Source organism: Canis aureus, chromosome 16 (genome assembly GCF_053574225.1).
Source record: "Canis aureus isolate CA01 chromosome 16, VMU_Caureus_v.1.0, whole genome shotgun sequence".
Lineage (NCBI taxonomy): Eukaryota > Metazoa > Chordata > Mammalia > Carnivora > Canidae > Canis > Canis aureus.
The window spans coordinates 25,099,721-25,116,243 of NC_135626.1; the positions used below are offsets into that span (position 1 = coordinate 25,099,721).

The following is a 16,523-nucleotide window of genomic DNA, read 5'->3' on the forward strand; positions in this document are numbered from 1 at the left end:
GACTCAGGTGTGGGTTTTTAAAGTTCATGCTTGTCCAGGGCTCGGCTTTTGGTCTGGCTTGTCGCAGCTCCACTCTTGGGCTGATTTTCCCAGCTTGCCGCGGCTCCCCTCCCCCACCTTTTTTCTTCCCTGCCTTCCTACCTTGTCAGAAGTGAGCACTTTTCTCTCTGTAGCATTCCAGCTGTTCTCTCTTTACATCTCAGGTTGAATTCTTAAGTGTTCAGTATGTTTTGAAAGTTATCTAGGTAAGTTTGTGGGACCAGATGAATTGAGGACCCCTACTCTTCCGCCATCTTGCCTCCTCCTACCAGAAAACAGCATTCCATACAAAAGAATAGCATGTTCAGAGTCATGGAAATGTAAAAGGAAAAAGTTTTAAAGTCAGTGTCCCTGCAAGTGGCAGGCAAGATGAAACCAGTGTTGACTACTGCAAGTGAAGGGGGATTTTGTCTAAACATTAATTTTTTTATAGTAATTTAAGATTTGGTTTCATTTCCTCACTAGCTGTTCTACATGCTTAAGATTCATGCTCTTCCATGGCAGATTTTTTTAAAGATCTCATTGACCCCACCATTCATATGAGGAAATGAAACACAAAGAGGCTTATAATAACATATCTCAAATTCCTACTGCTCAGAGGCAGAGCTGGAACCCAAATCCAGACCCAGGGTTTTCTCCACTATTGCCAACAGAACTTCCCAGGTCTCTGCACCAGCCTCAGCTGTTCTGAGATTGATGCATAGGGAAAAGAATGGGGTAATTATTTCTGTAGACACTAATCACCACTACCCTCCCACTGATTAATATACTGCCTTTTTTTTTTTTAATTTTTATTTATTTATTTATGATAGTCACAGAGAGAGAGGCAGAGACACAGGCAGAGGGAGAAGCAGGCTCCATGCACCGGGAGCCCAATGTGGGATTTGATCCCGGGTCTCCAGGATCACGCCCTGGGCCAAAGGCAGGCGCTAAACCGCTGCGCCACCCAGGGATCCCTATACTGCTCTGTCTTTTCCAAAGTACTTTCATGAGCCACCATATCTCTAGATGCCATTACCATATGTCTCCTCTGCCACACCTCTTAATTTTTCATGAACAAGAGCACTTTTATTCTAGTTCTAGAAGTTTCTCTCATACTGTTCTCTAATAAAAACAGGTTGCAATAATAATCCCAAGTCCCCACCAAAAATGATCACAACTGAATTGGAAACGAATACACACTGTGAATGCAGGAACACTATATTTATTAGGTCAATAATTCATTTTTAGCAATACAAGTACAGAATATATCACAATGCTGGTTACAAACATACTTAGTATGGTTCAATGGTTACAAATAATGATGGGCACGACAAGTTTGTGTTAAGGATGATAAGAAAGGTCATTCTGACACAATGGAGAATTGTCTTAAAAAAATCTATCAATGACCCTAGATATTTCTATAGAAATTACTGTGGCACTATTAGTGGGGATTTTCATGTAAAGAATTGTTAGTAATTTGTTTCATTAAGAGCTCTTGAGCCTATTAAACTAAAATCCCCTGTCGCTTAATAAAGTATAAAAATAGTACTGACTTGGTAATATTTAATAAAATGTAGCATTCATTCACATCATAAAAGTAGAACTAAATTGAAAAGTTTTAGTTACCATGGCAACATCTTTCCATAAAAGGAATATACAGAAATGAGTAATGTTACACAAATGGTACCTGCAACAATTATTTAGTGATCCAACACTTAACTTGTGCACCACAAACCAGGTTTTCTAGATATCTATAATATAGCATATATTTTTAATCTTAAATTTTACTTTTGAAAAAAAATGTGCACTTCAACAAACTCACTAAGGCCACTCATGCTATAGATACCTAGGATTGCAATTAAAGAATAGTATTATTTAATAAATCCTAAAGCACACTCCTTCAGATCACCAACAGGGTTAAAACCAGTTTTCTGCCTAACACATTCCTGAGATTTGTGGACAATACAACTACTAGTGTTCAAGCTGGAGATTAATCCAAATGTCAGATTAAAAAATTTTTTTTTCCTAGCAAGAACTGAGGTCCTCCAAAGCCAAGAGGTGAAATATATACATTAATATTTGAAGCAAAAATAAAACTCTTAAAAAAGTTTGTACTTATATAAATAAGTATTTTTCCAGTAGTAACTTTGTCATCCAGAAAAGGAACAATTTGCAATCAGCAAGGCTACAAATTCTGGGGGAAAAAAAATAAAGACCAAGTGGCAGTTAAGAATACCTGCTACTAAGCAAACTATTGTTTCAATTTGTAAAGTATGGCCAAAAGCTTTAGTCATATTTTAGGTGTGTTTACTGTTCAGCACTCTGTTTGCATGCAAGGAGCCCCCAAATGGCACTCTCATTTATTTATAAGGTAGCAGCCTCTGTACTTAATTTTCACAACATTATGAATTCTTCCCAAACAGGCTAGGATTGAAGGCCTTTGTCAAATCCTTTTTCACAAATGAGCGCATACTTGCACAAGGATTATTACAGACAACACTGAGTTTGTTTTTAACCAAGCAGAGACAGAGCTTTGATGGTGATAAGGGTCCTAGAGCTTTGGGCAAAGTGGGCTTTGGGGACCCATAAAAACTGCGGTCTAAAAAGCCCAATTGGTTCTATTACACTGGATGTAGGACTATCTGTGTGGCACAGGAGTATTACAGAGCCCCCTGATGCACCCAATTTGAGTAGCACCAAACTTTAGAAAAAAGACTGGGTAAGAGAGAAGAAATCAAAGTCAGGGAAGGATGAGACCAAAGACCCCTTATTTAACATTATTTTGTTGAAGTTCCAGAAAAATCTTTAAGTTGGTCTAGGCTTCCTTACACCTACCCCACCATATGTGAAAAGTTTGTGCAAGCTATTGGTTATTGTGAGGTAAATTTTACTCTTTTCTTCGAGATTCTTTTTAACCCCATAAAGCACGGTGACATTCACCTCTCTAAATGACCCTAAGCATCCCTAGGAAAAGGAAAAATCTCACACTTAAAAAAAAATTAAGGTATTATCCTTCATCAGAACCAGAATTAACAGCATACTGTTTGTTCTATCATTAACAGGCTGTCAATCTCTTTTCTCAGCCTACAGTGTTTGCATTAAATCCAATTGTATGGATTTACAGAAAACTACATTAAAACACTGGTATAGGGAAACTAACTTTTTTTTTTTAGAAAAACTGGCTGCCACTTAACAATATCACCCTGTGATCTTAGGCTTCTAAATATCATGTTGCTTTATCATTGAGTGTGAGCTAGGTTGAGTTCAAACTGAATTAAGAGAGGATGAGGCCTTAAATCATTTGCTTGGTTTTATCCTAGGAAATGCTATATGTGCACAAAACCAAGAGATACAGATTGATTAAAAAAAAAAAAACTTCATATGGAAACGTAAGTTTCAAAATATTTATTGAAAAACAATTTACCATGACATTCCTATACCACAAACATACCACAGGACTCTAAATAACCAACAAAAGTATACAAAGCCTATCCTGAAAATATCTTTGGAGGTATTAAATATATAGGCCCATGAGGATAGAGCTGAGTAACTTAATAAATGTCAGTCCTCGGTCACACAGACTATTTGGTAATTAATAAAGACGTGCCTCTTGGCATTAGGCTTTGAACTGGGAGGGGAGGTGCAGGTGTGCCAATGTACTCTTCTTAAAATTAAAAAGAAAATAATTCAATTTGAGGAATAAACCCAGGTTTTGAAATCATAGTTATAATATTAGGATCTAGGCTTGCTTCATCTCTTTATGTGCCTCCCCCAGTAGTCAGTACCCTCCTGGGGACTTAAAAACACTGGCTCATAACTAAAAAGACTGTAAATAACAGTTTTAAACAAGATTAGGTTTGCAAAGTTCAAAAAAGTGTTTAAAATCAAATTTACCTGAAATCTCTAAATAATTTTTTCTGTACTCAATGTGGCAGTTTAGATTTCTTCCCCACTCTAATCCCAACGTGCATGTTAAAAGAAAACCAAAATTCAACACACATCCATTCACCCACAGACTACTCCAAGCATTAGCCAAGAGCAACATCTCTAACAGCCAAATCATGAACCCCTGAAAATAGGGGGGAAACCCTGATTCTTAACTATAGAAGCACCAAATAGGCCACTATAGTAAGAATTGAGGTAACAGCAAAAGACCTTTCTGTTTCTTGAATCGCTACATGTTGCAACTTTCCAAATTTGAATATTAATTACCTCAACATTAAATAACCTGACCGGTTTAAGATTAAAAAAATCAAAACCCAATAAACAGGAAGATAAGTTAGTGAAATAGATATATAATTAGGGGATCTCTGCATTTGACTCTTGAATTTCAAATAAAATGACTCAGCTGTATTATTATTTACCATAAAAATGAAGGCTCTCTAAGAAGACTTGCTTCTTTTGGACATTCATTTTTCCATTAATCCCCACAAACCATACAGTAACCTTAAATTGCCACCCATGAACTATTTCATGACTCTTAGCCAATATACTTGTTAATTGCATTGATTATTAGGGAAACATTTAAAATGAGGGGGATGGTTGCAGCAGATATTTATAGACTTGCTTATGGCATTGCCATCTGTGCACACTGACTAAAGATATGCCACTGAAGTTGCCAAATTTCCCTAGTTTGGTGTCTAATTACATGAATATAATTTTTGCATTATTATTTTCCATTATACATCTAAATGAAACATTCTACTGATAAAAGTATATGCAGGGGCTAAAATAATAACCTAAAGCCTCTGGTCCAATAACCCCTTTCTACATTAGGCTGGTCCTTTTTAGGTCCTCCTGGTCCTAAGAGCAAACGCTATCAGAGCATCTTGCATTGTACCAAAAAACCCTGAAACAACCAAAGGGTTAATAAAACTGCTGGTTTGTCAGCTTTTCTATTACTTACAGATCAACACTGGTCCAGTTCAGATGAATCTGACAATCCTTCCCTTGTAATAGAGCTCTAGAGTGGTTGTATCCACTTCTCTGGGTAAGGTAACCAAACCTAAGTCAGGATGTCCCTCTTCTACTAGTACTGTGTGAACTTTTCTATACTGCATATAAAGATTTTCCCCATAAAATTTCTTTACGATACAGTATTGAATACCTCCACAAGGAAGAATATGTTAAAAAGTTGTTAAAATCATCCTTACATAATAAGAATGCAACTCTTTTAAACTCTTAAATAGTTTTATTTAGGGGTTCTTTTCAGGCTTCTGCAAAATGAATTATTTTTTTTTAAATGAAAAAAAAAAAAAAAGATTTCCTGTTGTTTATTCTACTAAGTTGAAAATATGGGCCAGACTACTTATACATGCGGTACATGCTGAATATAACTGAATATATGCTTATTCCTACGGACACTCTGCAAGATAGGGATCACCCAAATAGGGTCAGTGGACTGGACCAGTGTTTCAATGCAAATTCCAGCCCTAAAAAACAACATGGTATTGATTTCACAGTATGAATTCCCTGGAATCTGGGAAAAGGTAAATTAGTTAACTGAGGTCCTCCCTCAGCAGCTCGGTCCCTCAACATTCTGAGAAATCAAGAAGGACTGTACCACTTCTTCAGTGGATTGGGGGCTGGTGTTGACATCTTCAAGGGCATCGGTCACCGAATACTGACGATCTCGTAACCGGTTCCAGTTAGACAGAACATTGTGATACTCAAAAACTTTCTCATAATTTCCAATGGAGTTGTAAAGTTTAATGAGACCTCGGTAATCATATTCTAGTCCACTGTAGCCTTCACCAAACAGTTTCTTCCCTGAAAGTAACACACACACACATGCACAAAAAAGAAAGAGAGAAAGAAAGAAAGCTCAAACAATGAAACAAGAGGTTCTTTTTTTTTTTTCAAGAGGTTCTTAAAAGACAACATAAGTTCAATTTTTAAAATATAGAGTGGTTTCATTTTATTCCCTAAGATAAGTGAGAAACTAATGAGATTGGGTACCCACAGACAAGATAAATATATTTGATTACATGAGAAATAAGAACTTCTGTTCTTTTAAAGGCACCATTTAGAAACAAGCAGCAGAAGGCACCTGGGTGGCTCAGTAGTTGAGCCTCTACCTTTGGCTCACATCATGATCCCAGGGTCCTGGGATTGAGTCCTGCATCAGGCTCCTTGCAGGGAGCCTGTTTCTCCCTCCACCTGTGTCTCATTACCTATCTGCAGCACACATAACCGACAAAGGGCTTGCTGCATCCATAGTGTATAAAGACATTCTGCAAACCAATAAGGAATGACAGACTATTCAATATAAAAATAAGGAATTTTTAAAGTAAACTCTACCCCCAACATGGGGCTCAAACCCATGACCCTGAAATCAAGAGTTACATGCTCTACCAACTGAGCCAGCCAGGAATCCCAAGAACAGGGAAAAATTTTAACAGGCACATTAGATGAGGACTACAGTATCTTATTTTATAATAGGCCTGAAATGGAAACAATCCAAATGTTCTAAATATCCATTAACAGTAGAATGGATAAATAATGATATATTAATCCAAAAAATATTATATAGCACTGGAAATTAATAAGTGATAGTGATATGGAACAACACAAATGCATTTCACAATTCATGTTCACCAAAAGAAACTGAACATGTAAAAACATACATTGTATGATTCCACTGGTATCAAGTTCAAAAACAGGTAGACCTCATCTATGATGTCAAAGTCAGAAGAAGGGAAGTGGAGGGAGTAGTAATTACATAATTAGTTTACAATAACTGCTTTTGCTTATACTTGTAACTCTGCCTAAACTGTTATACTTCTTACTACTAGCTTCAACATCAATAAATCATCTTTAGCAAAATGTTTCAGATGATCTTGGAGTGGCTTCTGGATATCCTTAGCAGCTTTAAAGTCATTTAAGTCTTAGTAATTACACTTCCCTTACACAACATATAAGATATGTTGACATGTTGATTTTTAATCAATTAAGAAAATTTTATTTTTTTTGACTAAGAAAATTTTAAAATAACATACCAATTGCTATTGATCGCAAATAAAGTTTCTCAGCATTTTCATACTGATTCATGTCGTAATTGTATAAAGAAGCCAGATGTCCCACTGAAAGGGCTACTTCATAATCTTCCTGACCAAGAAGTTGCTCTTTTATCTGAATTGCTTTGATATGCATTTCTTCAGCTTCCTGAAAAATAATTAAGCTGTATTAGCCATTAGATTATACTATTTTTTATATAAACAATTCTTACACAATGAGTAAGACTACTCTAAATGCAAAGGCATGGATGGCATAAGATGATCAGATCAGAGGACATACTATGTTAATCGAAAAGTTGCCTAAGGGACGCATTACTTGTTTGGGAAGCTATACATATAAGCTCACGATAGTAACTATGTTCTATGCCAAAAACGAGAAAATTTGTCCTGGTAATAATAAGTTGTTAGAAGAAACGAACATCATAACTTTCTAAAATGAAAATTATTTGTTAACATCCTCCAAAATTTAATTGAACCTTGTTAAGAAACTCCATACTATAAAATGTTCAATTACATAGGTTAACGCTTTATTTTTTCAAATTCTGACAATTTTTATTCCAACAAACAAAACTCAGGTTGAGGGATATGTAGATGGATTTTTAGGTGAAAAAGAATGTCTTAGGTAGTGACTCTCATCCTTTCCTTATTGTAACCCTAAAATGAACAATATTAATAATTTATAACCCAAAATTTTAAAGGAGAACTAATTTAGTTAAATTTTTATCACTACAATTAATACTTGTGGGTAGCCCCGGTGGCTTAGTGGTTTAGCGCTGCCTTCAGCCCAGGGCATGATCCTGGAGACCTGGGATCAAGTCCTATGTCAGGCTCCCTATGTGGAGCCTGCTTCTTCCTCTGCCTGTGTCTCCGCCTCTCTCTCTTCCCCCGTCTCTAATAAATAAATAAAATCTTAAAAAATAATAATAATACTTGTGATATCTGACATTTCTTGCATACCTACCATATGCCAGACATTATGCTAAGGGCTAACACATTTTTTTTTTTTTTAAGATTTTATTTCTTTGAGAGAGAAAGAGAGCGAGTGAGCGAGAGCAAGAGAGCACATGAGCTGGAGAAGGGACAGAGGGAGAAGCAGACTCGATGCTGAGCAGGGAGCCAGACACAGGGCTCGATCCCAGGACCCTGGGATCATGACCTGAGCTGAAGGCAGACTCTTTACTGAGTCATCAAGGTGCCCTCGCTAAGGGCTATACTTAACATAGCTAACACTATTTTTTTTTTTTTTAAGATTTTATTTATTTACTCATGAGAGAGAGAGAGAGAGAGAAAGAGAGAGAGAGAGAGAGGCAGAGACACAGGCAGAGGGAGACGTCCCGATGTGGGACCCGATCTGGGGTCTCTAGGATCATGCCCTGGACTGAAGACGGCACTAAACCGCTGAGCCACCCGGGCTGCCCATAACACTATGTTTTTGTTGTTTGAAGATTTAATTTTAGAGCAAGTGAAAGAAAGAGACTGTAAGTGCACGTGTACCAGTTGGGGTGAGGGGGAACAGAGGGAGAGAATCTTTAAGCAGACTCCCCACTGAGTGGAAGCCCGGACCACAGGTTCAATCTCACAACCTATGAAATCATGACCTGATCTGAGCTGAAACCAAGAGCTGGATGCTTAACCAACTGAGCTACCCAGGTGCCCCTGGTTTTCTGTTTTTAGGCTTTTATTTATTTAAGGAATCTCTATACCCAATGTAGGGCTTGAACTCATGGCCTTGAGATCAAGAGTCACATGCTCTTTTGACTGAACCAGACAGGTGCCACGCTAACAGCTATGTTTTAAGTCTAATTATAATAGCCATTTTAGCTTTATGTTTTGATATTACGTCTTATTTTTCCATGGTTTGGATTTTGAATTTTATTTATATTTTGACTGTTGTTTTATACTCTATTTTCTCAATTCTATTGTGGAATAAGGTAGGAGTATAACATATATATATATATACTTTGGGATGCCTGGGTGGCTTAGCAGTTGAGCACCTGCCTTCGGCCCAGGCCATGATCATGGAGTCCCCGGATCAAGTCCCACATCGGGCTCCCTGCATGGAGCCTGCTTCTCCCTCTGCCTGTGTCTCTGCCTCTCTCTCTGTGTCTCTCATGAATAAATAAAATCTTTAAAAAAAATATGTATACTCTATTAGTTCAGATTACTGAAGATGTATTATTTAAGATTGTACTTTATTATCTGAAATTATTTACTGAGAGAAAAAAGATAGTAAAACGTGCTTCTACCTTAAATTTTCTCATTGACTGGTAAAGTCTTCCAAGGTTTCCATAGTGTTTTGCAGTCTGTACATTAAATTCTCCAAAAGCTTTTTTAGCTAGTTGGAGTGAAGACAGGTGCAAATCATGAGCTTCTTGAAGCAGCCTCTGTTCAGTTTCTTTATTATGACAGTCAATTGCAATCTCCTCTAAAATAAGAGCTGATTAAGAAAGCAATAAAATTAGCATACTTCCAACCATCTATCAAAGCTAATCAGAGCATATGATTTAAAATTAAATTCTATAAATGATTGTGGTTATGGTTTAGAACTGGTAAAAATGAATTCCACATTAATGAAAAAGTATACTTTTGGGGGTCATTCTACTTGGCATAGTATAATGACTTCAAATGTAAGAAAAACAATGGTATACATAAAATATTTTGCAGAATTTCTGCTTTAGTGGACTATTATATTTTGCTGATGTGAATTTCTTATTTAAAGCAATGTAAGCAGGCAAAGGCAAAAATTTAAAGTTATGAAACTGTGTCAAGGAGTACCTAAGCACTGCTGAACATTTTGAAACCATACTCTATCAAATATAACCTTTAACCAAATACAACTAAAAGAACTGGTTTCCTCCCACTCACTTGACCAACCGAATCAGGCAAGAAGACAGTGCAATTTCAAAGTCACATATAAGACTTTCAAATTCCATTTAAAGTCTTAAAAATACATATTCTTTTATGAGGTAATTTTATTCTAGGAAAATTGTCCATATGCACAAAAGAATAAGTTTAGTTCACTGTAGCATTTTTAAAAAAATTTTTTTCACTGTAGCATTTTTAAAGAACAAATGGTTAAAAACAACCTAAGGGCCCAATAATAGAGGGGAGGTTAAAAACATTAGGGGAAAAAAAAATCCACATGTACTGCAATGAAAAAAAATGTTTATAATGTATTAAGTCAAAAAAGCAGAATATAAACCTAAAAAAATTCATTCGTTCATTTCATTATTTGGAGGCAAAAAGTCTAAAAAATATTCACCAAAATGCTGAATCTGGATTGGTGGGATTTCAGATGATTTATTATTTTCTCTTTTCTAACTTTTAATTTTTATATCAACTATGTATTACTTGTGTAACTTAAAAATGCAAACCTAGAGGAGGGAAAAGAACCAGTTCCAGAATTAAGGTTAAACTTCTCCAACATGTGTGGAATTACCAAATGAGTCACCCAATCATGTTGGCAAAATAAATACTTTTTAAGTGAAAGCGCTTTGGTAATCATTAGAAGAAAAGTTAAAATAAGAAGAAAGTGGTATTTGGTAAGAGCCTTGCGACATTAAGGGTAACCTGACAGAAAGGGTAGTTTCAAAATTCTGCACTAAAGCTGAAGGTATGTGAACAACTCAGGTTACTGTGCAATAATCATGTGTTATTCTTTTTTTCATCAAAAAGAAATGAACAAATGAAGGCATGACAGAGAGGAAAAGGGGGTGGGAGGAAGGAAGGAAGAAAAAAAGGCATAAAAGATACTTTGGCTTACTAACAATGCTATATGAGAGAAGCGAACCTTTTATTATGAACCACTGGAAATTGTAAGTAGATTTGCAGGCAGATACTTTAAATCAGTGACTTGGCTATTTTAGTAATACGCAGATATAATCTAATCCTATGCTATTACCCAAAGAAATAAACAAATACCCCTATTTTAAACCATATAACAAAAGAATAAACCATATAACATTAAAACACACAAGACGACATCTATTACAATTAACAGCAAATCTAAAACACACACACACACACACACACACATATTGGAGACTAATTACAAAAGGTACCTTTCACCCTCTTTGAAGAAGCCAGAAGAAGATGATCTTCAGGTAGGATGTGTGTGATGATACCAATAGCTCTTTCTGCATGAAATCTGTAATACAGATAAATATATTCTGGCATTTCTTTTTAGTTGCAAATAATTATTGCATTTTTTAAAAAAAATCACAACTTAAAATACTGATGCAATTTCTAAAACTATCTGTGATAAAGGTACTATTTTCTGTTTTTTAAATTTCCAATCTGTTGTGGACTGAATTTTTTTTTTTTAAGATTTTATTATTTGACAGAGGGAGAGCACAAGCAGAAGGGCAGGCAGAGGGAGAGGGAGAAGCAGGCTCCCCTCTGAGCAGGGAGCCTGACACAGGCCTCGACCCCAGGACCATGGGATCACAACCTGAAACTGAAAGCAGATGCTAAACCGACTAGGCCACCCAGGTGTTCCTGGACTGAACTTTTTAAACATCCACTGGACTTCCATCTCCCACAGAATAAACTGTGAAGCTGTTATCACAGCCTACAGGACTCACCATCTTTCCCCAAGCTAGCTGTCTGACCTCATCAACCATCCTCAGAAACAGACGTTTCCTCCTCTTCCAGCCACCCAGGCCTCACAGTTTTCTTCTGAACATGCAAAGCATACTCTCTCACCTAGGACTCTTGCACTTGCTTTACCATCTCTAATGGAATACTCTCCCCCTGAATATCCATCCACATAGCTCCCTCTTCAATGAAAAGCCTTTCCAAGACTAGCTTATACAAAAGTCCCTAAAAAATGTACCATGGCTCTTTACTCTTATTTACTTTATTCTTTTTCACACAGCATGTATTCTCAGCTGATACGTCTAGTTATTTGTTTCTGGCCCATCTCACCAAACAGAAGGTAAGCTATCTGCCTGTTTTATCTATCAGTTTCCCTCAAATAACTCCAAGGCTTCTATCCCCATTACCAGGTAATTACTGATTTTCTCAGATCTCTTTTCCAGTTCACTGTCACTTTCATTGTGTCCAATGTGCTGTTTAACTTGTCTACTGAGTTTTAATGCCAATGACTATTTCCTAATTCTAGCTACTACGTTTTATTTTTTGTAACAGCTCTTCCTGAGATAAAATTCATATCACACAGTTCATCCACTAAAATGTACAATTCAATGGTTTTTAACATATTCACAGAATTGTGTATCCACCACTACAAGCAATTTCAGAGTATTTTCATGACCCTAGAAAGAAACACTGGGCCATTAGCAGTCTCTCTCTCCATTGTCTTCCATCCCTGTTAGCCCATGGTCACCACCAATGTACTTTCTGTTTCTTATAGATTTGCCTATTCTGGACATCTCATATAAGTGGAATCATACGATATGTAGTCCTTTGTGACTGGCTTCTTTCACTTGGTAGAATGTTTTCAAGGTTCATCCAGGTTGTAGCAGGTATCAGTTGTTTTATTTTTAAATCTGCCCTTTCTCCTCCCCCTTATTGTCCCTCCAAAATATTACGGATTCCTTCTTTTACATCAGGGTCAGCAAAAATTTTTTTTTAAAGATTTATTTATTGATTTATGATAGAGAGAGAGAGAGAAAGAGGCAGAGACACAGGAGGAGGGAGAAACAGGCTCCACACTGGGAGCCTGACGCGGGTCTTGATCCCAGGACTCCAGAATCGTGCCCTGGGCCAAAGGCAGGGAGGGGCTAAACCGCTGAGCCACCCAGGGATCCCAGGGTCAGCAAATTTTTTTCTGTAAAGGGTCAAAGAGCAAATATTTTAGGTTGTGTGGGCCACATACTAGCCTGAAAGTAGCCACAGACAACACATGAGTGAATGAGTATTGCTATATTACAATAAAAACTTTATTTTCCCTGCAGGACATAGTTTGCTAACCCATTTTATGTATTTATATAAAATTTTATATATTTAATCATTTAAGGATGCCTACTCTATAGTATCAACCAAGAAGCTTTGTCAGCCAATATTCTTGGGTTCTAATCCTGTTCCTTATGTCTGCTGATTCTCACTCATAGAGGAAATATCTCCTTACTTTATTTCAGAAACATTTTTATGGTGAATTCATCTTAGTCGTAGAGCTAGATCTATGAGAAATCTGTTTGGTTTGGGTTGAGAATTTCCAAGAGTTTTGCATTTTCTCCCAAAAGGCATCTTAGGAGAACTAGCAGTCTCAAAGTGCTTTTTAATGTTGTCCTCAGTTTGGGGGTTCCTGAATGCATGATGCAGTTATAAATTCAGTTTCGAGGCTCCATTTTTGTTTAATTGAGAGCCCAACCTGAGATGAATGACTTTTCTTGTCCTTTTCTTGTCAGTGGGAGAATTTTTTCCTCCTAGTTTACCCCTTCCCTGAGGGTGCAGGCTTGATCTTGGCTTCAGATGAAGGTTTCAGTTCTAACTCACTGCTTCCTGTGGACTAAATGCCTTATCTCATAAATCCAGGACTGTTGTCAACCAAAGTTACAAAAACTTCTAAGCTTTCGCATTACCCCAGGGCACTTATACCATAGTTCATGTCTACCCTGCTGGATTTTGGTCCATGAATGGCCCTTGGGGACTTACTTTCTCTCCTACAAGCTCAGTTATGCATCTACAAAGACAATTGTTATATTTTATCCAGTATTTCTGCATGTTTTGAGCAAAATGTTTTTAGATTAAGTCTGTCGTTTAGTAATACAGAGGCTACTGTATTACTCAAAAATTACTGAAGTATTCAGGAGATAAGCCATATTCCTTTTTTATTTTTTTTTTATTTTTAAAAATTTTTTATTTATTTATGACAGTCAGAGAAAGAGAGAGAGAGAGAGAGGCAGAGACACAGGCAGAGGGAGAAGCAGGCTCCATGCAGCGGGAGCCCGACATGGGATTCGATCCCGGGTCTCCAGGATTGTGCCCTGGGCCAAAGGCAGGCGCCAAACCGCTGCGCCACCCAGGGATTCCCAAGCCATATTCCTTATGAAGATATATAACGCCCAATATTAAACCACATAAAATCTAAATGAACAGCTTATAAACTGGTATGATTTTATTTTATTTTTAAAGATTTTATTAACTTATTCATGAGAGACACAGAGAGAGAGAGAGAGAGAGAGACAGACAGACAGACACAGGCAGAGGGAGAAGCAGGCTCCATGCAGGGAACCTGATGTGGGACTCAATCCCAGGGTCTCCAGGATCACACCCTGGGCTGAAGGTGGCACTAAACCACTGATCCACCCAGGCTGCCCCCAATTGGTAGGATTTTAAATGGCTTCAAGAACATTACAGGCATCCTGTTAAAGCTCCAGGAAGACAAATTTAATCCATAAATACATTAAATACTATTACATCAGGAAAAACAAAACAATAGCCATGGCATTTAATCGCTCACTGAAAAGGAATATGGAACTTACAGTGCATTGTCAAATTTCCCAGAGCTATACTGGTGAACATAAGAAGAATAAGCCAGGTCCTCATGAGCTGTTGCTACATGGATATTTTTGCCACCAAATACTGACTGCCGAATGTCAAGGGCTGCCTGAAAGAGTCGTGAAAATAATTAATACAATAAATCCTTAGAAAACATTACCCAGTAATATTAAGCATCCTAGTAATTTAAATATATGTTCTATATATCAATACCATCAGTTTTGAAGCAAAAGTCCTATATTGAAATCACAAGAGAACATAAAAGTTACCCATAAGGCCTGATTTTCTGAAGACTGAATCTAACTTAAAAGGCAAAGGTTTCACAATAAAAATTATTCATATGTCTGGAAATCACATCAGTATTTTTCTCTATATCCTTCTTCATAAGTGAACTATAAACATCACGGATACCTTGTCTAGAGTGATGGTGTAACACCTTTACCTGAGAGTGACTAATACAAGGCCTAAAATAATTGTTATCAACCCTCCTTGTTATTACAAAGACAGCTGTAATGACTTATACTAAATCAACAAAGAAGATAAGCCATCACCTGAGCAAATGAAAAATGGAAAAGTACTCTTATTTATGAGCCCACAAGCCAAATATTTTTTTCCTGGATGGTTAACTCCTAAAACATTTTACTTCTAGTCCTTCTACATATTATTTAATAAAAGAATGTTGTCTCATATATGAGGAGGGGGTCAAAAAGAGTTGTTTTTAGAGAGTGGGTTATATACCGCAAACAAATACAGGGCAGCAAGTCAATTCAGGTTGAAATAAAAGCAGCATAATTGTTAACATACCTGATAAATTGCAACAGACTGACAGATATTATCTACATTGAGTAAGTAGAACCCATAATCTAGCAGTGTATCAGAATATTTTGGGTGTTTGGATCCAAAATGATCCCTATAAAAAGATATAAAACCATTAGGATATAAGGTAGAGGGAGACAATTTGAAATGGTATTTTTAATAACAATCACCTACCGTGCCAAATACACTGCATGTTTAATTAACTGTTCTGCTTTCTTAAATTCACGTTTTACAACACAAGCCTAAGGATAAAGTGAAAAATTATTAAATAACTCTCAAACAGTTAGTGTGCTAAAATAAGTACAGATTATATAATCAGACTATGATGGTCAAAAGCATCCTCAAACATATATATACATGAGTGTGTGTGTGTATGTGTGTGTATATACACTCTTGTAATTTCTTCTCTTCCAAGTACTCAAGAATTCTATTATAAACAGATCTATATATATCCTGAGAAATTATAAAGTTTAAAATTTTGACATTCATGCCAATACAAACTTGTTATAACAAAGTTACCTTACAAAGCTGGTATACTCCCATCCTTCCAGATTATATAATAAATAAGTAGGGGGAGGGTTCGCTCAATATAGTATTTTCTTCTTTTTTTAAACATAGTATTTTTAAGTTACTTATTTATATCCCAGTTATAGAGTTCTATCTAGTTTTCATCTGTTAATTTTAAAATGCATAGAATTTCAAGTTTTCCTATTCTTAAAATATTCTGATTCATAAAAATAGTTTTCAAACTCTAAATATTATCTGCATATAGAAATATAAATCTTACACATATATTAAACTGTATTTACAATCACTGCATATCCAATGTTTAATTTAAAACTTTAAAAATACAGGGATGCCTGGGTGGCTCAGTGGTTGAGTGTCTACTTTTGGATCAGGGTGTGATCCTGGTGTCCTGGGATTGAGTCCCACATTGGGCTCACTGCGGGGGGCTTGCTTCTCCCTCTGCCTGTGTCTCTGCCTCTCTGTGTCTCTTTATAAATAAATAAATAAAATCTTAAAAAAAAACTTAAAAAATACATTAATATCCCTCTTCTAGCTCTGATAAGACTCTGAAGTTATGCTATGTACTTGTCTAAAATGACTTTAGTTTCACAGAAATCTTACTCTTCTAAAACTATAATTTTAGAATCTTTCTCCTAATTGAAATCTCCATAATTAAAGCCAACCAAAATAAAATATTCAAAA

The 16,523-nt window shown here is 36.4% G+C and overlaps 1 protein-coding gene across 1 annotated transcript in view; it reads right to left on the reverse strand.

Moving 5' to 3' along the window:
* Positions 1 to 1,227: 1,227 nt before the first annotated feature.
* Positions 1,228 to 16,523, reverse strand: part of APPBP2 (amyloid beta precursor protein binding protein 2) — a 69,987-nt gene continuing 54,691 nt past the window's right edge. The window contains exons 7-13 of the mRNA XM_077852353.1: positions 15,489 to 15,556; positions 15,303 to 15,408; positions 14,483 to 14,607; positions 11,099 to 11,184; positions 9,284 to 9,474; positions 7,020 to 7,185; positions 1,228 to 5,790 (exon numbers count right to left, since the gene is read on the reverse strand). Of these exons, the coding sequence (XP_077708479.1) occupies positions 5,537 to 5,790; positions 7,020 to 7,185; positions 9,284 to 9,474; positions 11,099 to 11,184; positions 14,483 to 14,607; positions 15,303 to 15,408; positions 15,489 to 15,556 (996 nt within the window). The 3' untranslated portion in view covers positions 1,228 to 5,536. The remainder of the gene's footprint in view (positions 5,791 to 7,019; positions 7,186 to 9,283; positions 9,475 to 11,098; positions 11,185 to 14,482; positions 14,608 to 15,302; positions 15,409 to 15,488; positions 15,557 to 16,523) is intronic.